Below are 23,629 nucleotides of genomic sequence, written 5' to 3'. Positions count from 1 at the left end.
CAACTTTTTTTTCTGAGCGTTAACCATTAGAAGTGTTTGTTTCAGAATCTCTGTGGTGTAAATACTACAGAATACAGGTGACAATAAAACAGATGATATGAACAAACTAACTAGACTTCCTTTAGTGTTTGTATTTCTATAAAATATTTAATAAATATTGAAAATAATAGAGACTTTTGTAAAAAAAATGTGTTTACGAGAAGACTTCTTCCCTAATATTGTGTTTTGGTTGTTGATTCACGCAGTTGTTCCAGGCTCCCGTCATGAAAACACATACAAATAATGGAGCAATGAAGATTATAACTTTATTTAGATCTTCTATAGGAAAATAGGTATATAACGTCACATATTATAGTGGAATCAAACACTCAAATTGAGTGCAATTATTACAATCATAATTAGTTATCATTACGTTAGCAACAAAAATATTGGCAGACAAGTTTTTATAACATAACCTTGCGAGTTGTATTTCGTGGGCTTCAATACGTGTTTAATAGTTTATTTTTGTATTATTCTGTATTTAATAAAGAATTTAGTGTTAATTCAAATAATTGTGTTTACAGTCATGAATGGGACGACGATGGAACAACAACACCATCATCATCATCACCATCACCAAAGCAAACACAGAAGTCACCATGGACACCATGGTAGTCACCACCACCATCATCATCATTCATCCTCCTCATCATCAACTTCATCTCATCACCACCATACCAAACCAAGGAATTACAAAATGTTAGTCGATCCCTTTTTGGTGAAAGGATCAACAAAATTGTATAGATATGATGGGACAATACCTAATGATCCGACCTACCCACCAGTACAAGTGCGAGATCCAAGATCGCAGCTTACACGAATATGGACAAGGCTTGAACCTTTAGATCTTCCTGTTCCACGTTTTAAGGTATTGTACATCATGATAATTATCTATTTATGTAGGAGATAGAAGGTTTTTTTTAGTGGTTTGTGCAATCGTACAGATTAACAGTGTTTAGATTATGTACTACTGCAGGCTATATAGATGTTTCCTATTTGATTGGGAAATGTAGTAGAGTACACGGCATGCATTATACAAATGGAACTAATCCCCTTTTATATAAGTCTAACCAAAGTTTCAATGCAAAGAAATGCTACATAATCGTGTACTTGGAAATAGGTTACCTATTGAGTAGGTTATTCCAACATCTGGTGGTTGCGTAGTTATATATAGCTCTGGGATTGTTCCCTGTCTGATTCCGCAGTAGTCTATAAGCAAACAGTATTTCAAAAGTAATATGTGTTAATAAAACCAGTATGATGGGATGCAGCTATTTGGCTAATGTTAAAGCAATATTAATTCAATGTTTATTTGGTAATACTATAAAGTATTAGGCCTAGGCCTACTTCAGAACAAAATAAAGTGATCACATAAGACATAATTAGCCCTAATAGTTGTCTGAAAACTATACCATTTATTTTTTTTACTACAATTTTATGGATTAGCGTGTGTAGATATTGAGATTACAAAAAACTTTAAAATCCTATTTAACCATTTGTAGATCAGATGATAAGATATTGTAGCTGTAAATTGTATGCAGAAAGAGCCAGGTGGCAATATATTGCTGCTACATTAATTTTGAGTTTATAATGCTTTTAACAAACAATTTTAGGACCAGGACAAAAAATGTATGTCCAAAAATTGTACAATGCCATTTTGGGGATATGTTCTAAAACTGCATAGGCTTGTTAGCCAACATTATTGTTAGAGTTGTAAATAACATAACTAGAAGACTAGTAAAGATAGGAAACTATTTTTACCACAAAACAACCTTGCAAAAAACCTTTTTTTTAACCTTGCAAAAAGTTTGGAAATATGAAACATGTATAAAAGAGTTAACTATTTTAAATTGGAATTCAGTTTTAGTTTGAAGGAAATTTAGTTGTTTTTTTGCTATGGGAATTGTTTTTTGTTTATTGTCTATACTAAGGTTGACAATAAACAAACAACAATTTATGTATCAAATTTATCAAAATTAAATTAAAAATAAAACGGTTATTATTTGTTTAAATAACAAATATGAAAAAAACATACATATGACACAATAGTGAAGACAATTATAAAAAATACCTTTGTGGATTTGTTGAGATATCTCGAATGAACAACAAAATAAATGATTCTTCTAGAAATACCCTATACTACTATTTACATTATGTACTGAAGGTTTAGGCCTTTGTGTATATATATATATATATATATATATATATATATAAATACACACACATGCATTGTATTTGTTTGATCCGGTATGGTCCTTACATAAGATCTTTTGTTATCATCATTCTTGCATGTTGTACGTCTATTTTTTCCTAGGGACACAACTTGGATGCTGTTGTGTAGCAAAAAAATCGAATTTTTATTGTGTTTGCTAAGGTGCATATTTTTGTCTATTTTATATTAGGGAAAGATTGAAGATCTTTATTAGTCTTTGTGTACAATAGACTTCGTCAAGTTTCTAAAATATTCTAAACTAAAACTAAAACAAACAATTCAGATTCTACCTACTCAATCCAGCTTACCAGTAAATATATCTATATATATTTCTTGTGTGCGTGTGTATGGGGCTGAACTCCCCTAAACGGGTGGACCGATTTTAATGAAACTTTTTGTGTGTCTTCAGGTGGATCCGAGAATGGTTTATATTTACAATTCAGTCCAATTTAAATTGTTTATGTAATTAATTTTTTATTTATAAATAAATTGTTGTTGATCTTGGAATATTTTACATTGGATCCGCCAGACTGCGCTATGACACGTAATACAAAGTGAACTGTTACTTAACAGCTGTTAACACTTTCAGCTTAAGTTCAACAAAGAGGCAGAAAAATTTGCTTACATTTAAACTGTAGAAAATATTACGTTATTATAAAGTGCTTGATCAGTAGTGTAATGCAAATTGCAAAGATGAAGTTTCACCAATTATTCTATGTATACATAATATTACAACACAGCCATATGTTTAATTAATTATAGTCTTGAAAGCATAGAGTAAGCATAAACATATAAAAATAACACCACTTCAATATATTCTGTACTCACTTTGGAGGATAGAGATTATCCAGATATAAAATTGGAAGTTTTAGTAAAATATACTTTTAACTGAAATTCGTAGTAAATATTAAGTGTGCAGCGATTGATCAGATTGAATATGTTTGAAGTGCATAAAAAACTATAGTTATTTATTGAAGTTATTGAACTCATTTTGCAAATTTATTGAAGTGAGTATATTGGTCGCATAACCTAAATAGCCTAAGTAGCATACAAATCAAAAGGTTGTGTTTCTATGTGTGAATAACTATTTTTAACAGTTTAGATAATTAAGTTTTAAACTAATTGGATTTAAAATAATTTGTTGTAATTTACATTTTAAATCTGCAGTCAAAATTCGTCACATAAGTTCAAATTAAGTAGCATACAAATCACATGTGTGAATAACTATTGTTAATAGTGTAGGAATTGGTTTTAAATTAAATTCTGTTGGCCAGTTCCGATACTATACTGTAATTTATATAATTATAATGAAATTCGGTAGTTTAGATAGGCTAATCAGAAATATCAATAATTCGATTGTGATGGTGGCCGCTTATTATACTTCAGCCCTTAAATAACTATAATCTAATTCGGATCGTCATTTTAGTAATTTAGATAGGCTATTCAGAAATATCAATAATTCGATTGTGATGGAGGCCACTTATTATACTTCAGCGCTATAGAGAATAGGTACCTATTTAGTATTTTAGATAGTGTACGTTGTTATAAATTTTTATCTAGAAGTTACTTAATTAAAATTACATATCCAATAAGTTACTCATATCTATAGGGAGCGAAATAATGCACCAAATAGTTTCATTACTACTTATGTATCTCCCCAATTGATAACGTGTTATTTCATCATTGTCGTTTACATTTTGAACAGAAAATATAGCTTTATCACTGCCCTTATCAACGTACTTACAAATGTATTTGATAGACTTCACCGAACTGCATAATTCAACGTTTATGTGTGCTTTATAGGTTTTGCAATAATTTTTTAATAGACATTTTTATCAAAACAGCCCAGATTGTTACAGATTAATCAAAGTTTATAATTTTTTAATTAAAGACGTGTGTACAGGACAACGTCTGTCGGGTCTGCTAGTAGATCTATATAATTAATAACAATAACCAAACGACCAACAGATCTATATAAATTAACAGTAATAAATAAATAACTATTAACATATTTAACATGAATAACATTTTAAAACTCAATAATATCAAAACTGAATAAATAAATACATTGAGAGACAAAATTAAAAAATTAATGTTGTGGTATCACAATTTAAGAATTCATCAACACAATAAAATATATTAACTTTTACCCAGCACTTCCAAAACTGTTTTAAATTTGACTAAAGATACAGATCTAGCATTTAATGGTAACTTATTAAACAATTTAATTTTCATATAAAGATGACTGTATTTTGTTGTGGTTAATTTAACTGTTAAGAGTTATAAAAAATGCTTTGTTCTAGTAGGATAATCATAAATATCCTGTCTAGTTGTAAATTTTTCAAATTGTTCCTTTACACTTATAAGACAGTATAATATGTACATATTATTAGGAATATTCATTATTTTTAGTTCTCTAAAAATTAGAACACAGGTATCTCTTTTTGAAACATTTTTCCTAACACGTAAAGCATATTTTGCCATTTCAATACTCTTACTGCACCACTACTGTTCCCCCATAGAGTTATACCATAACTTAAGTGTGAATGGAAAAATGGATAATAGGAGGCTAGAATGATATCCATAGTTATACAGTGTGTCAATTAACTCAAGAGATTGACTGCTCTAGAAAATGTTTTACGCAATTGAAAAGTATCTAACATAACTATGTGCTTTATGGTATACATAAAATTGTTTTTACCCTATGATATTCAACAAACGTGAATTGGCTTGCGTGTAGATTGCAGCCAACAACTAGGGTGTCATGATCAGGCTTGTGTGTAAATGACATATAATATTTCTAATCAGACGCACTTCCACTATCCCCTATCCCTTTGGCTTGTTAATGAACGAGATGATTGTAATGCGTAACATGCCACTAATATAGTCTTTTAGGAAATTAAAAATGTTCAGGCAGATATATCCAGTATCTAAATATTTTCTTAATTGATACATATTTTGTTAAATGTCATCTAACAAAGAGCCTGAGGCAGGTTAACGGTTAAAGTGGCAAAAGAGCTCTTTGAAAATTTTTCTCCAGTGGCAAAGAGTTTGTTTCAAGTCTTTTGAAGTATTGTAAAACACATATTTCATTTAGTTACCCATAACTAAGTACATGTTATTATATAGTAATAAACAGGAAATTACAGTGTGTCTCTTCAGATTTACGTATTATGAACTTCTGATAAAAATTACGACTGCATGTCATGATCACGTTAGTAGCCAACATTTCATATAGTACACTAATATCATTTCTTATGCTTGTAGCTGTTTCCATTGTATTCCGTGTTGTTCAGATTAGCATCCATGTTTTGATGCTGCTTCATTGTGTGTGTTCTTTGTTGAATTTATGTATTGGTGTTACATTGTAAATTCTCAAATCGACAAAAGACTCTAATTAGAGCCCAAGTTCATGAGTTTACAAATACAGTTTCATAACAGACTTTTTACTGTTAGTGTTTTAATTATATTTAACCGAACAGCCGCAATCAACGGCGTTCTTGTTGTTTATTTCGTGTCAACCAGGAATGAACAGAATAGGTTTTTGCATCGCTTCCACTCTACACTTGGATAGGTTAACAGTAATAAAACAATTGTACGGATTTTATATACTATGCGAATCACCCAAAAAGAGCAGTTATGAAAAACATTTTTATATAGTCCTCCATCCAAATATACTGAACTGTAAATGTAACATCTAAAAATTAAAAATATCCCCTTGTTTACAAGATACATGTAAAGAGGAAAGTAAATTTAATTGTTTTAAAATCTAACATCTTAAATTTAAAAAATTCTCCTTGTTTTTATTATATGTGTAAAGAGGAAAGTAAATTTACTGTGGCGAAGAAAGGCAGTAAGAATTTTAGCTAATTTGGGTTATCAAGATGATTGTAAAGAATGCTTTATTGACTACAATGTAATGACTGTTACTGGCATTTTCATATTTCAAAATGTAATATATGTAAAGGAGAATTTTGAAGACTTTATCTGCTTTGATGAAATTCATGATTATGACACTAGGGGAGCTCGGGATATTGTTGCACCTTCCTCTAGACTTAGGAAAACATTAGTTAGCCATAAATATTTACAAATTAAATGTTTTAACAAATTACCTCAAACGTTTAGAAGCTTAGAACTTCAACCATTTGCAGCTAAACTGTCGAACTGGCTTATAAGTAAGGCATTTTATTCCCTTGAAGAATTTTTTGCTACGAATTGTTACCTTCCTTAGGCCTGGAATGGAGTTGTTGATTAGTTGTAATTTAATTCATTGTTTCAACTATTTGTTTTGTTATGTATTTACTAATGCTACAGTTACATTTTTTTAAATTGACAAATACACTGTACGAATTAGTTCAATATATTATATCAGTTAATGACATTCAAATAAACTAAGTAGCCTTATAACATTTTTATTTATTATATTAGTTATATTGACGTTGTCTATAGCAATTGTAATATTGACAAATGACAATAAAGATATTCTGATTCTGATTCTGAAATTAGTTGTTTTAAAATTTTAACATTTGAAATTGTAAAAGTTTCCCCCTGTTTTTAAGAAATACATGTAGACAGGAAAGTGAAATTTGTTGTTTTAAAATCTTAATATAAAAATACATTACATACAAAACTCTTTGTTTAAAGGTTATTTTTGACGATGGAAGGATTGTGAAGGAAACAGGGATTTTTCCGGACATTTGCCATCGTTCAGTGAAACAAGAATTGATTCTCGGTACGGACCCGGAACCAGTAAACAAATCAAAGACCTTGAGAGCTTGCATCTTAAATTAACTAAGCACATTAATCATTTAACTTTCTTGCATAAATGTAAGGTTGAAGACCTTATGCCTATAGGGTTAACTCTAAAAACTCCTTTTCATAGTAGGAAAGCCAGTAAAAATTTTGTCTTCTGCTTCTAAATCTTTACTTAAAGAAAGAATTGCATATCATCATCGTGAAAGATACCTCCTCCAAAATAGTATTGAGTGTAAAAAAAACTGAATTAAAAACACTGATCGGTACAGAATTCAACAACATTCTCGAAAGCATCCAAAATAGATGTATAAAAGTTTCTGAAACAGATAAGAAAAAGAAAATCTCCAAACTGGAAAAAATGAGGCCTAAAAAAAATGTGATTTGCCTAAGATGGCAACGTGAATACGGATGCAAATAATAAAAATGTAATCAACCTCTCTTCAAAAATCCTGAATGAAGCGGAAATATCAGTCTTATCCAAGGGTTTTAAACTTTTCTGTGGCACAAAAATCGGTAAAGGCACTGGGATTTCGTAACTGGAATCGAGTCGGCTGTTTCACAGTTTACCTGAGGAACAGGGTGACCGTTTCGTTGTGAGGCCAGTCTTTACTCAGAAAAAATTCCTCCCACAAAACCCAATTTGACAATAGAGGAGAAAAAGGCCAGGTCGATCCTTGGGAAAGACGACGACACGGTCAAAATCTTACCTGCCGACAAAGGCAACGCTACTGTGGTACTTGACTCAGTAGCGTATAAAGAAAAGATTGCGGAAACTTTAAATACTGGCAAATATACAGTTTTAAATAAAGACCCGACTGATTCATTTGAACGCAAAGTAGCAAACACCTTAAGAAAACATAAAGAATTTTTTTCAGATAAATTTAGATCTAAATTAACTCCTCACCACTCAAAAATCCCCCATATGTATGGCCTTCCCAAAATCCACAAACCTACCATCCCTCTTCGGCCCATCATTAGTTCTCGTGATTCACCTTGCAGGGGAATTGTCTAAAGTCCTCTTGGACATCTTAACGCCATTTGGTAGGAAAAACTGACTCTTTCATCAAAAAATTCCAGGGGATTTTCGTAGAGAAGTCAAAAATCCCTAAAGTTGACTGAAACTGACAAACTGGTAAGTTTTGATGTCGAAAGTCTATTTACAAATGTACCAGTTCCAGAAACTCTCGGAATTATTAAATCACGTCTCAAAGAAGACCAAACATTAAAGGATAGAACTAAACTTCCCGTGCCAGTAATTATGGAACTGTTAGAACTATGCACTCAATGCAATTATTTTGAGTTAGAGGGTAAAATTTACCGTCAAGATGAGGGGATGGCAATGGGTTCTCCACTGTCTCCTATTTTCGCCAATATCTTTATGGAGGAATTCGAGCGAAAAGGTTTGGCTTCAGCTCAGTTCAAACCGAAGATTTGGTGGAGGTATGTGGATGATACCTTTGTTATTTTTTCTCATGGAGACATTGAATTAAATAATTTTTTGAATCACATTAATAGTATTTCCTCCTTCCATCCGCCTCACAATGGAAGTGGAAGTCCAAAACAAGCTTCCTTTTTTTGGATGTGTGTGTATTAAGAGATAGGGATGTCCTTAAGACAACTGTTTTTCGAAAGATAACACACACAGGAAAATATTTAAATTATCAATCCAACCATCAAAAAATCTGTCAAAGAAGGAGTAGCCTACTCGTTGTTTGATAGAGCAAAAGAGCTTGTGCTCAGATAAAGATGGACTAAAAGAAGAATTTAAGAAAATTGAATCGGATCTCAGAAGCAATGGATACCCTCAATTAGTAATTAAATAAGTGCAAACGAACCAGAAGAATCATTCCTGAGTCAGAAAAACAGATTTGTGATAAATTTGCGTTTATGTCAATCCCTTATGTGCCGGGATTATCGGAGAAAATTAGAAGAGTAGGTAGAAAGTACAACATTAGAACCGCGTTTAAAACACACAACACTCTTAGACAAAGTCTCGTAAAAACAAAACCAAAAAATGGCACACAGGATTCCAAAAACTGTGTTTACAGTATAAAATGTAGCTGCAATAGGGGAATACATAGGCGAGACAAAAAGACCACCACTAAACGTAAGGATAAAAGAACACAAAGAAAAAACACGAGAAAGGGTTTTCACAGAAAAAGTCAAAAATTGCACACCATTGTTGGTCCGAAGACCATCATATGATTGGGATGAAGCCCACATAATACATCGGGAACCACATTTTCTTCAAAAGGAAATTAATTGAGGCAACATACATTAAAATTGGCAGACCAACCAATCAGTCAACCATCAGTCGAGATTAGGCCGCTTTGGTTGCCAATTCTAAAAAATGAACTAAAGAGAAAACCAAAAGTATCAAACGGATCGGATATTTGTAATAAACCAATGCGGAGTCACAATATGGTTTTAAGAAGTTCATCTCGCATGAACCAATAATAACGAAAGGGCCCATTCCTGTTCCCCTTCCCTTGTATTTCCGCCATCTTGTTTTAGCCAGCCGTCACGATTGCCATTGGCTAGTCCCTCTGGTCAGTCGTAGGTGGTCAGTAGACGAGTGAAGACGCATTGTGACCTGTATTCCGTAGTTTACTTTTAATGATTAGTGTTTTGTATAGTTTTGTATTAAGTGCATGTCTTTAGTGTTAGTGAAGTTGACAACAACATGTAGGTTGTGATTCCTGACTTAGGCGTGCCACAACGCTTTAGTAAGATTTGTTTATTTTAACTTAGTTTGTAATTATGTATTAGGTTTAGTTCTTTACCTGAAGAAGAGATCAGATTGCAGATCTCGAAACGTAGTGTTTACTGTTTTCTTGTTTCACTGAACGATGGCAAATGTCCGGAAAAATCCTGTTTCCTTCACATACAAAACACTAAAAATTATAAAAATATACATTTATTAAAAGTTTATAATGAGTTTGTTTGTGAAAAATGTTTATGAAAAACAATTTAAAATTGTGTAACACTAAGTTTTGTGTCATATTATTCTATATTTAAACAGTTAGTCTTCACATTCTACCAGCTTCTTCTCATTGGAATCAAATGCTTAATTTAGGAACAAACACTCCAATAACTAAGAAATTTTATTTGTGTGAGGCCTTTCGTGCTTAATGAACACATCGTCAGACCCACATAACTGAAATAAAAGTACAGTAATAATACAAACAAATTAGACTTAAATAAAAACACATGTCATTAAAAATACAAAGAGATAAAATTTTAAATACCAGGAAGTACGTCTACTGTATATGTAAAAATTAATTAGATTAAAGGCAGTAACAGTGAATTTCGGAGAGGTCCAGGCTCATTATTTACTAAATCATTTTGGTTCTGCATAAAAATTGTTTCGTAAGCATCGAGGAATTTTTATTTTTGATTTCTTTTAATAATTTTACTTGTGAAAAGCAGTGTCTAGTATGAAGTGCATGTTTTGCCATGGCCGATCTTTCCTCTTGTTGATATTACAGACATGCTTTATGTTCTCTGACTATCTTCTTTATCTTCCTTTTTGTTTGGCTAATGTATTTTAAATTACAGTTGTCACAATTAATTTGATAAATTCCAGATTTTTCATCATCATCTATTTTATTATTTGGATTTCCTAATATATTTTTTAGTTTGATTTTGGAATTTGAGAATACAGGCATGATTTTTAAAACTTTTAGTAATTTCTGTAGTTAAATTATTGTAAGAAACAGATATCTGTTTTTCAGGTTCTTTGTGTTTAGTCCGATAAAGAGTTGTTCTAGAATTTAATATATTTAACATATCCACACAGAAGTTCCTACGGGCAATCTTATCAGTGTCGTTAATTGCTTCTAAAAGCGAATATCGGTATGGTTTCAAGTGCAAACGTTTTCTTAACACACGCCAAACCGTCGTATGTGGTACTTGCAGCTCACGAGATGCACGCCGGGTCGATTTCGTAGGGCTATTTACAAAACATTGTCTCACTTGCTCAACGACTTCGTCAGATGTGCTTGGACGACCTGAGGATTTTTTATGTTTCACTGAGCACCCTGTTTGTACAAAACAGCTAAACCACTCATAAATTGTAGGCCTACCAGGAGGATCTTTAGCGTACTTGGTACGAAAATTACGCTGAACTGTTGTCGCAGACTTCGATTCTTCAAACCAAAACACACAACTAGCACGCTCCGGTCCAGTGAAGGCAGCCATGTTTAACGTAACTGTCACTAGCACTTGTGCAGCGCGATTAGGCACTAGCGGACAACGCGAGTCAAAACTTGAACTGTTTTCCTTTAAAACAACACCAAAACCAGCTCTGTACCTTGTTTAATAAATTTTATATGAATTTTCAAAGTTATAAAGTCCTTTTTGAAACGCCCTGTACTAATGCTTATAAATGTTTAGCCATTTGGTCCAGCAAGTACCCCATCTGACTTGACATCTATAAATTAAGTGTTTATAGTGTATTCTCTGCTAGCACTACTTGTATTAAACTAGAGACCCCTTGCAGCTGCACCCATTTTAGTTCCAACTATGGGATTGGCTTTACCTTTTCACTGGTGTTGACATGTTCACAATAACACTAAAATTTGTGATAGTCATTAGAATACGGCTTCGTTTTTATGCTCTTAATTCTCCCCACTGTACAGGCTTGTAATCTTGTGGGTTCAAATATGGAAATATCAAGCTTCAATATCCAATTTTTACAAAGAGTGTTGAGTTCATGTAAGTAATACACAGTTTTCCAGGGGCTTTCATTTTGGGAACATATAAAAAACTTCATTAAAAGTCAGTTAAACTTACCACTGCTGAGTGTATATGAACTCTAGTGAGTGGTCTAAGATGGTCCAAGTGCTGCTAGTAGTTCCAAGCTCTGCAGAGATAAAACACAGTGACTCTTTCAACTGCTCTTTTTATTTTGAGCTGCAACAATGTTTGATTATTGAAATTGCCACTAAAGGATACCGAAATGAATTCATGTTTAGTATGAATATTTTACAGGTTTTCAGAAGGTTGTATTAAACGAAATAAAGTCCAAGACTAGAAATTTACTACCTAATATTCAGCAAGGATTCAATACAACAGGTCCATTACCGGAACCATGAAATTCTTTCATACCAAACCCACATTCTGGAAGTCCTTGCACAGGAACATCAAGTCACTTCTAATGAGTTAGAAGTAGTAGTTTCTCAAAGGGCTTGCCTGTGTCTATAACTTGGGATGTGGTTTATGAGGACCGTTTATTCACTGCATACCTTTATTTATAGAACTCCATAGGCTATTTATTATCTTGGTCCCGTAACGTAAAAAATTCAAAACTATTAAGTACTTTTTTCTCATTTTAATGTAAATTTTGGTAACATTTTTCTCTTCCTTTCATTTTTCTTCTTTTGCTTTATTTTCTCTTCATTTTTTCTTATTAAAGTTCAAAAGCCTCAAAATGTATACTGAACAGATTATTGATAGTACTATGTAAAAACAAGAATAAAAATAACACAGTACTTAGCTCAATAAAAAGCACCTCTCAAACCTTATACATATATTTTTTAAATGAACCATATCTGAACAGGTTCCTAGTTGATGGAAATAAACATTCAGCCAGAAGAAAACTGGTATTCAGCCTGGAACAATGATTAGAACAGGTTCTCGGTAAACAGTTCAACAGTAGTTTTGAGTTGTAAAAACTACAAGTTGTAATAATTTTATAAAACTATTGTGTTCTGCAGTACTTGCTACTTATTGTTATATTTTTATTTTGCAATCTTGTCTCAAATGTTTAATGACAACATCATCTGTTGCAGATTGATGGAAACTATGTTGGTGAGCCCCCACCACTAGAAGTTACTATTTTTAACTTGAATGACAACATCGACAAATCTTTCTTAGCTGAAAAGGTATGAGGTTCTAATGTATTAAAAAAATCTTGGTGCGTAGTTTTAGTTAATCATTTGGCGCCCAATATATTGACTTGAGATTTTTTTTGTGACTTCGTTTTTTAAAATCTAAGTAAAACTTACTTTATTGCCAACAATAATCAAAATGTACATAACCATGTGTAATGTAATGTAATGTGTAATGTATGTGTAATGTACATTGACTTTCATAAAAACTAATTATATGACTAATTTGTTCATAAATACACATTTTAAAACGATTTTTGTACTTTTAACCTTGTTTTTTAATCCTGAGATTTAGAGTGCATACCAGTTCTTAAATGTAATGTTTCTTGTAACATATAACTATACAAATGTTTCCAACAGTCATATTTATTACAAAATATTGTTTTGTTAAATGTAATTAAATAACTGCTAAAGTCAGTGGAAAATATGTTTCTAAGATAATTTGTGTATTGATTAAAGAAACAAAGGCACATTGCAATAGATTATTTATTGCATAAAAGTTATTTCGTTTATAACAGTAGAAGCTCAATCCAGGCTGTATAAAATTGGAGAACAAGAGCAACTATAAATGAGTCTTGATCATAAGTATGATGAGTTATTTGTGTGGCTAATATGAAAATGTTATAGTATTTTATGATGTGTAATAGTGATTATCTATTTTCAATTTCACTTTGAAGGTAGAATTCATCATAAATATACACTTGTGTACAAATTGTTTTCAATGCTGTGTAGTGTGCAAGATGTTCTGCAGAACATGATACGTACAATGGGGAAAAGTGTTCACATTGTACAATCCTTGTAACATAAAAAGTTTCTATGCAACCATTTCTAAATGTGAGCAGAACTTTAGCAGAGGAAACTGGAAAGTGAGAATAATAACAAATTTTAATTTGAATGATCCTATGTTTGAAACCAACCATCGCCAATAACAAACTATAAACAAAAGAATCCTATGATTGTAGCATCACAGTTTGATTTGTCGCCATTGTCGGATTTTGCCCTAATTGATTGTTTTTAGATGTGTAGTTTGTTTTTTTTTAAGCTGATGGCTAGAGAACTTATAGTTTATGACATTTCCATCAGACTTGGAGAATGTTCTTGTACAAGCTTGTCGAGCTCCTGTTTATTGTGCGGTCACAGTTGGTAATATTTATGTAGAAATATGTTATGTTCCAATTCAAATGTTATTTATTCATCATTGCATACGTATTGTATCAGAACAAAACAAATTAAATTATCATTATTTTCATTTAAATTAATACATTTAAAACAAATTTATTCTAAAATTAATAGCTAACAAATATTTGTAATTCAAAAGGAATAGAATATCAAGTTACAGTGAACAATATTTGCATTACAAATGTAAATAACCTTATTATGTGTACTTGGGAACTTGGAATTGGCTCACGATTGATACTGCATTTTGCTTTAGCCCTAAAAAAAGCCTTCAAATAAATTAAAAGGTATTGGATTAACTATTTTAAGATTTCCCTTGAAAAGACGTGTTTTTTTAAAAGGACAGTCTTAACAAACAGGATAACCTCAAACTGCGCTCTTTGGTCGTAAGATTTGTCCTCCCCAAATAAGGATTCACCCTTTTGTTTTCTGTGACGAGCACTTTTGTCAGCACTGTTTACCTCATACTGTACCGTATCTCTGCCATTCTCTGCTGGTTAGGTTCAGATCCTGTCTGTGACTAGGGCACTCCTTTTTTAGTACCGTCAATCTCATACTGTACCGGATCTCCCCCTTACTCTGCTGGTTATGTTCCCCTCACATACCTATATAGAATTTGGGGAATGGATAGTAATTAAAATGGTACTACATAACTTGCACAAACATTCATCAATCCCTATAGAATACCACAAAATATCCTTTACAGGTTTGGTCTACTCCTTGAAGTCTGCTCTCTCTCTTCTTGCCCACTTCATACTACTATGAAACATACTTTTCAAACAGTCTGTCATCTCTTTTCTCGCCATTCTTGTGGTATTAATGGAATTTATCAGCTTCGCCTGCAACCTTCTCTCATTCATCAATATGATAACAGCATTGAGAATGTACTTACATCACCAGCAACTCTTTCACATCATTCTGAAGACAGAATTGGAAATACACCAACATTCCCCACAGCCCTATTTCCTTCAAGGTGGCATCCACTAGTCTTCTTCTCGTATAATCTTAGACATTATTTAAAATACATCAAATTCTTTGCAAACCTGTCTCAGTCAGCAATTGTATCTTGTCAACAATATTGAATTCACTGACTTTATCCGCAACTTTGTCCCATTAGCCTCAGTATAACAATTTTAAAATCTCTTACTCTAAAACAGTAAGAAATTTTAAGTTTGTAATGTGTTATTGCTCTTACATTTCTTTTTTTTATAGAGGTCAGTTTTCAAGGTAATACAGAATTTAACTCATTGTTGGAACCAAATTATGTTATATACTTTATTCACTGTTGTTTATTTTATCAAACATCAATTTCACTCATACTTAAACAATCTACGGATACTAAATAATTTTTAAAATAATTTTAACCCTAATTGTAAAAACTTTGGTTATAGGTTCAAAAAGCTGGGACAGTGGAGGACTTGTATATCTATTATCACCCATTGACTAATAAACATCTTGGTCTGGCTCATATTGTATTTGAGGATATCAAATCTGCGCGTGCCTGCATTGATCGCCTCAACAACACCTCAGTAATGGGGAAGCTGCTCAAAGTCTTTCTGGACCCGTTTGGTAAGCCAGTGAATTTTACTTTCTGGTATTTTACCCAGTTGTTTGTTTTTACATTGTTTTAAACAAAAAAATTTTGTATGATTTCATTTTTGTTACAGGAGAAGAATGTCAGAAAAAATTTACTGAAATGACAACAGAAAAGAAAATAGAAAAAGAAACAACATCTAATACAGAGATAAAATCTGAAGATAATAGTTCAAAATCAAAAACAAGCAAAGATAGGGAAGACAATCCAAAAACAAAGCAGACATCTACAGCAAATGTGAAACCACCTTCAGATAAAGAGAAAAGTCTTGAAGAGAAAGAAGACAGACCTAGCCAAAACTCCGATTATAGAAACTATAATAGAGTCAGAGAGTTCTCGACCCCAAGTTCAGCAAGCACAGATTCGAGTTATGTTACAGGATCCTCAGAAACATCGTCGTTTTGCACAAGCAAGACAGATAGGAGCTATAGCACTCCGGGCTTCTCAAGTGGCACTCCATCTCCATTTGACACCACCTCTTTTCCTCAGTACAACCATGTCCAACCTGCCTCTGCCATGTCCTTCCCGATCCCTCCCCCAGCCCCACCACTCTCTCACCTGCCACCCCCCGCTAATCATCTGTCACTGGCACATTCCAGACATCCAATTCCAAACATGCCTCATACCAATCTTCCAATGCCATTTCGCTTACCGACCCCACACACACTTCCTCCTCCCAACTGTCCACCTCCAAACTGTCCTCCTCCCAATTGCCCTCCTCCCAATTGCCCTCCTCCCAATTGCCCTCCTCCCAATTGCCCTCCTCCCAACTGTCCACCTCCTAGTTGTCTCCCTCCCAACCTTCCCCCACCCAACTGTCCACCACCCAACCATCATCCCCCACCACCACCTCCACCACCTCCCAATCATCATCTTAGCGGACATCATGCAGTCATGAACCATCCAAGACCGCATTGGAACAATTGGTCGGATGGAGTAGGCAGACCTGCAATGCCATCTCTCCAGAACCACAGATGGGATTCTCCTGACAAATCAATGCCCCTTCATCAGAGTATGGTAGGACTCCCTTTGCCCAAGACAACTCCTACGTGGGCACCTGTCACTATGAGCCAACATCATCTAGAACAAAAAGCACCTGCTAGTAATCCTCAACAACTCAGTCCATGTTTACCTCCAGGTGTTCCGGGCCAGAGTTCACAGAATCTAGATCTCGATACAAGAATAGAAATGCTACTAAAAGACAGAACTACTGGAGGCATGAATCCACCGTTTTTGAGAATAATGAGTGATTCAGGAGGATCTGATGACGAATCAAGAAAATCACCATCGAAAAGAAAAAGAAAGCTAGATGATGAAAGAGTCGGTGTGAAACGGCTGTGTGGGGGAGATCCACTATACTCTAGTGATAATGCTCCAACTCAGCCTAAAGAAAAAGTGGCAATAGAATCTGTCGAAGTACCAAGATCTCCTCTATCACAACCACCATCGCCGTTTATTTCAGAAGAAGTGTACTTACATTGGTACAGAAAAGGCATAGAACAAACAAGACAAGCGAAGATTCAAGAGATAGGACTTCTGTCAAATGTTGCTAAAGTTTTAACAAAAGATGACTTAATACATAGTGAAATAAGTTCGAGTGAGGATGAAATTCTGACCAGAAAAAGCCCCTCACCCAATAAGAACTGGCAAGAAGATAATGTAGACCACAAATCAACACCATTACAAGATGAGATGGATGACAGGATGAGTCTGTCTAGTTTAAGCTCTGGAGACGAGAAGATTGAGTCTCTGCCAACTCCTTACCAACAGCACCATCCACCTCTGAGTACCCATCTCCCTACCACCCACCAATTACTCCCACCATTACATCCCGTCCACCGACCTCCTCCACCCATGCCTCCCATGTCGACCCCTCCTCCTAGAATGTTTCCCAACGTTCCTCCACCTCCCATACCAAACACGCCATACCCTCCGTACCACACCAACAACTTCCATCCTTCTCATTACCCCCAAATGCAGGGTCACCACCAGCAGCACCCTCCTTACCAACCTCCGAACTACAACCAGCACCCTGCACAATTCTGGCAGAGGCCCCCTATGCATTCCGGGAATATGTATCCTATGTACAATATGCCGCCGTACCCGCAGTTCCATGGGCGGTCTGTTCCTGTAAATAGGCCACAATATCCAATGAGGCCACTGAATGCAGTTGTACCAAATCCAAATAACTTCCAAAACATTCCACCAGGAGTACCACGACCTCCAGTCGTTCGTCTACCGCCTCCTTCCAATCCTCTCATGCCTCTAATCAAGTAAGTTTCATTAATTTATTAGTGTTTTCCTTTCAATCTTTTCTTATTTAATGAGTTTATGTTTCCTGTATTATAACAACAACCTTTTGAATGCCACAGTGAAAACTTCAATAGTTATTTATGTGGAAATACGACATTGATGATCCCTTGTCACAGTTTATTTTAACTTTGTTATGCTCTAATGGACTGTGTTGAATATGATGTATTTTCTCTAGTCATACCATATAATTAATTAGTGCTCTTATGATTCTTCATTTATATTTTGGTGTTGTGAAATAAAACCAAGCCGTTTATACCTGCTTTCAGTCAATGTAAAATACGTAATGAAATTATATTTTGTTAACAACCATGTTTTATTGTTGACCATTACATACTGGTTTATTCTTTTGTTTTCTGTGTCTCTGACTTTTTAACTCTTTGAGAAGTAGTAACCCCGACCGATATGAAAGATCATGCCATGCACCACCTCCATTCTGGTTAATGCTGACCGCTTTGCAGAATCTGTTATGTGATTAAATAATAGTTCTTGTATTATTTTATAATTGTTCACCTAAATGCATATGCAATCTAGTGCAGAGAGTCGTAGAAACACTTTCATGTAGTGCCTAGTAAAGTGAGTGGCTTCTTTTCTCCATTTTCTTCAGTTTTAATTTCTCGCTGATTCACTGTGGTATATCATCGGTTTCAGAACAATACAATAGATAATTTGATAGATCAGAGCAGTAAAATATTAAAAGCAATATTATGGGTCCATTTCATGTTTGTTTACGTTTGTTTCTACATTCGTCTTATTTACATAGCTGGTGATATTTATAGATTGTAAGTGATTGATTATTAGGAATAAACATTTGGGCAATTAGTGATTTATAGAATGGCGCAAAAAACTTTCAGATGAAATTTTAGCAAACCTCTTTCAGTTTAAATTACTATTGTATTAATGATTCTGATAGTCATAAAAACGATTGGGCAATAGAAAATATAGTTTTAATTTTTTTTAATAATTAATGAGCGCTACTCTGAAGTTATGTAGCTACTTTTATGGTGCTTTTAAGGCTTAAATGTGTTCACAGCATAATTTTGAGAAATAAAGTTGCATCATTCTTAGATGAAAAATTTTATTTCGTAACTCATATAAAAACTACATTTTTTAAATGATTGCCTTTATTTAATTTTTATGAGTTATATGAAAACCAAGAAGATGTCTATCTTATGAAGAACTAAACGTTACATATTCTATTTCAGGGATGTTGTGAATGGAATAATAAAGGAATTGAAACAAATTTTGAAGAGGGACTTCAACAGAAAAATGGTGGAGAACACTGCCTTCAAATCTTTTGAGCATTGGTGGGATGAACAGAAGTTATTGGAGCAGGTAATTCTAGTTTATCCTTAATCATTATGCTCCAATGGTAATTTCGCTTGTTTTACTTTTGTTCTCAAGTTGGAACAGCAGTAGGGCTATATCTTGTTTTGGTCTACTTAAGTGATCAACAAGTTGCTCTGCTGTGTTATTGTGTCAGCATGTTTTTATTTCTATCCATTTTACACTCACCAGGGACCATAATAGTATGGTCTTACTCAAATGAAGTAAAGAGTTTTGTTGGTATGACCACACAAAACGTGGCCCACATTGCAATATGACTGGTTAACTAAAGTTAATATGTTCTCCGTTAGTTGAGACAATCAAACAAGACATTGTTTGAAAAAAGGGTCCAGGTCCAATGACAACAATCTATTTAGGTATTGATGGGCGTCACGTTGTATTACTCACAGTTTTTCCACTTCTGTCCATCCCTGTCCACTACTTCAACAGCATTAAATTTTGATCCAAAACCACCCATGGCTCCCTGTTTTCCATGGCTTCACCCCATGAACTCAGTAGCAGCAACAGCAGCAGCGAACGGAACACTGAAAACGTCAACAGCAAGTGCTGGTGGTGGTGAGCAGCTCCTCAATGCAGTAAGTGTCCAGTGGTCAGCTGTGTGCGTGGTGGCGTCGCTATCAGTCTCTAATGACAATTCATTTTTAAAAGGATAACAGGATTTCCAACATTTTTCGTCGTTATATGTTACAAAAGATATGACACAATGTTTTGAGGATTGAAATCTATCCTCTTCGTCAGATGGGGGAGGTATTAATACATACCAAAATAAAAAAGAAGAAAAGAAGGGAAAGAAAAGGGTTCAAACATCCAAAAGCTGCTTGGTGTCCAGTTTAGGCGTTGTCACTGCACAGGATGCAAGTCCCGAGCAGAAGTCACGAGTACGAGAATCACAATCACACATCACACCAGCACAGGCGAAAGTGGGAAAGTGCAAAACTTTAAACAAAGAACTCTTTTTTTTAACACAAAGTTCGGTATGATTAAAACTCTTCCGTTGAGAGAAATTTCAGAATAAAAATATCAGACATCTTTTTTCAGCTTTAAGATCGTTATAAATTGCTTTGGATGACATAAATCGGAACATGGTTGCTCTCACAGAATACAGTGTCAATTCTTATCAGCTCCCCATATATAAATACTTTAAACTATGAATCAAAGTCTGTTTTTGCAAGATAAAACTGGGGATGTAATGATACTCACCAAGAAAAAACTATTGAATGCTAAACCTGTACACTTCAAAAAAGTGCAAGAACTCTCTGAAGACAAAGTATTTTAAATATGTTTTATACAATCCGAAAATCAAAGGAAGATGTTGCTATTAGGATTGTATAGGCTCCCCAAATAATAATGAGGGTATTTACATCAATAAACTTGATTCATTCTTAGACATAGTTTGATGATTGGTGTATTAAATTTGATGTGTATTTTTAGTTTACTCAAAATGAGTACTAATATGTTATTTATTTAATCTGTTATTGTTAAATATATATTCTATTCTATGCATAATGTAAGTACAGTGGAACATGTATAATTTCAATCTCATCAGACCAATGATTTATAATTGCAAAAGTGTACTAAAAAGGGCTGAAAAATTATTTTTAATCCTAGATATTAATTTAATTTAAACATTAATGCTAGAAATATGGTTGAATACTTTTGTATTACGCTATAGTAAAAATAAACAAATTACAAATATAATAAAAATAAACAAAAGATAAACAATATTTTTAGTGCTGAAGGTGCTGTTTTTTTACAATGAACTGAGTGATCGCATTGTGGATATATAAATGCCATTGACATAAAATGTTATTAGTGTGAATATTTTATTACTTAACTTTTTTTAATTTTTGAAAACTATAACAAGTATAAGGGCCATATATGTAGTGACAATTCTACAGAGTATGTATTATATTTAAGTTTTTATTTTGTATTTTGTGAAAACGCGTAAAACATGTTTATGCAGCAATATAATATAGCTGTCTGTATCTCCTGTGTTCGTGAAAGTAAGTTCTTTAAATAATTTTATACAATAAGAAATGTGGGCTCAACAAAATGTATGTATTTTTATGGGCTGCTGTATTTTTACCCTTCATAAATGTTGAAACCCAACATTAAACAACAGTTAACATACATTAAAAAAAATTGATACTTGCGTTAAATTACTTTTTTTAAATACACTACCGAAAAGAACAACAATTTGTGAACAATTTAAAAAGGAATTTAAAATTGTCTTAGAAAATTACATGTATTCTTACTCAATTCTTCATTATAGACCATTTTCACCCCCGGATTTTTGGCAAGTCCATGGAAAAATGCCTGGGGTTAAGAGAGTTAAATTATTCTAAACAAAATTCAAATTAATCACTTTATTTTAACATAAGTACTCGTAGTAAAAATATCAAGGTACCAAAATTAACATTCAAATGATCCAGAATTACGTACTAAAACACTCCACTGTACAATCATTTGAAAGTTTTAATAACACATTATTTCTAAATCTAATGTTATTGTTTTATTTAAATTGATAATCTTTTTCCTTGCTTTCAGAGGATTATTGATATGTACCTGAGAGCTGTAACCTGAGATTACAGTTGGTTTTAACTGTATCAACATGCTCCTTTTATCAATTTCCTTCCTTATCCCGAGACATCCTTATTCTAGTTATAAGGTACATCCTTCACAGTTAATTTAATTTTTCTAAGTTATAATTCTGTTCTTTGTTTCAATTAAATGCTGTTGATCCTGTAGTAATAATTTCAAATTTTTACTGACAAAGTTTACTGCTTCGTACAATAGTGAATGTACGATGAATCTTTAACATATTAATGTATTTTAGCTTTTACACGATACAACAAACAACTTTAAATTGTTTCCATATAGCGACTAAAGAATATCATATACAGGCAATACCGGACTCGAGTCCACCGAGTTATCCACAGCAGAGTGCTGTCCTGCTGTTAATACTAGGATTCACAATCATCATCATCACGTCTGTATGAGATTCACAGTTTTTATTAGTAGCACTTTTCCTCTCTATGAAAACTTTCTAAGTGGTCCAGACAATTGACTCTAGTACCTATCGCTATACAAAATTACTGATCACCAAATTGAAAAACTATTTGGCTACTAACATGAGACCGCGAAATGGTTACAATAATAATTTTACTTTTAAGGAACTCAAAGTACCTTTTAAAAAAACGTCTTTTATACAGAACTGTCCGAGAGTCCATCAAGAAACACGTCAGTGGTGGATAAAACTTAATGTAAGTTGGTACACAACTTCAGAAGACGTTATAAATGTATCTGCATGATTGGCGTGTTTTCCTTGAGTAGCCTTTTCATGTTCAACGTTTCAACATGAATATGTTTTTATCGGTTTATTTATTTTTCTGCTGGATTAAATAAATTTTTCCACTGTTGTTTGATACCATCTCCATTGTCATAATGTATTATTCAAGGGTACAAAAATTCAAAATACCAACTTGACTGTGTTTTTTAACAGTATTAACAAAACGCACAGAACTAAAATTTGTGCCATACGCGGGGAGTGTTTCAGGCGCTAGGACCTCCGAGAGGTGTAGAATTGGTTTCAACTCCCGTAATGTATTTGACATGGGGATTGCCAGTCTATGATTTTCCTTGTTCGCTGGTTTCATACTTATTATCATGTATAATATGATAGTTTCTATGATAGTGAATTACATAAAACTTAGTCTTTATAAGATAAATCTTTAATTTTTAATTTCCTTTCTTATTTTCAGATTATATTTTTAATGTTTCCAAGATCCTGCCACCTGTTCCTTTCATTATCCTGAGAGATCCATATTGTAACTATCATAGGTATTTTCTTTACATTTAACTTTAAATATTTGTTTTTAATGTAAAATGTATTAAAGTGCTGTCAGTTCTTAATGAAGGTAATGTAGTATACCAAATTAAGTAGTTACAGTTTAATAATAATTTGTAAATATCTCCCTTTTGTTAGTTTTTTTGTCCAGTTTATAGTTGTTTCTAAGTGTTCCTGTTAACCCTTTGGGGTCGGTGGTATTTGACTCGAGCTGTACAGATTCGAATGCCCTGGGGGGGGGGGGGCAGCAGAATTTTTCAAAAATTCTCGTGCTCCGTGCATTGTTCTGGGTAATGGCTTCTAACTCACTTATTCCTTAGTTAATTGGTTTGAAGTGGATTTTTTGTTGCAAAAATCTAAATTACAAGTATTTTGCGGCAATGAAACATATGTTTTGCCAATTAAATAATTTAATAACCTTGGATCAGTTTGACATTGTTGTTTTTTCTTGAACAAGT

At 33.4% G+C, this 23,629-nt stretch overlaps 1 protein-coding gene across 2 annotated transcripts in view; it reads left to right on the top strand.

The window, feature by feature from the left end:
* The first annotated feature begins 65 nt into the window (after positions 1-65).
* Positions 66-23,629, top strand: part of LOC124368707 (histone-lysine N-methyltransferase SETD1B) — an 84,629-nt gene continuing 61,065 nt past the window's right edge. For both annotated transcript variants that reach the window (XR_006922988.1, XM_046826009.1), the window contains exons 1-6: positions 66-332; positions 564-907; positions 12,799-12,891; positions 15,465-15,642; positions 15,741-17,940; positions 19,183-19,312. Coding sequence is in view for 1 of the 2 variants with exons in the window: in XM_046826009.1 (XP_046681965.1) it covers positions 566-907; positions 12,799-12,891; positions 15,465-15,642; positions 15,741-17,940; positions 19,183-19,312 (2,943 nt within the window). In the remaining variant the exon portion in view is untranslated. The remainder of the gene's footprint in view (positions 333-563; positions 908-12,798; positions 12,892-15,464; positions 15,643-15,740; positions 17,941-19,182; positions 19,313-23,629) is intronic.

This window comes from Homalodisca vitripennis, chromosome X, assembly GCF_021130785.1.
Source record: "Homalodisca vitripennis isolate AUS2020 chromosome X, UT_GWSS_2.1, whole genome shotgun sequence".
Lineage (NCBI taxonomy): Eukaryota > Metazoa > Arthropoda > Insecta > Hemiptera > Cicadellidae > Homalodisca > Homalodisca vitripennis.
The sequence above is the reverse complement of the archived record's forward strand: the minus strand, read 5'-3'. Positions and strand labels throughout refer to the sequence as shown.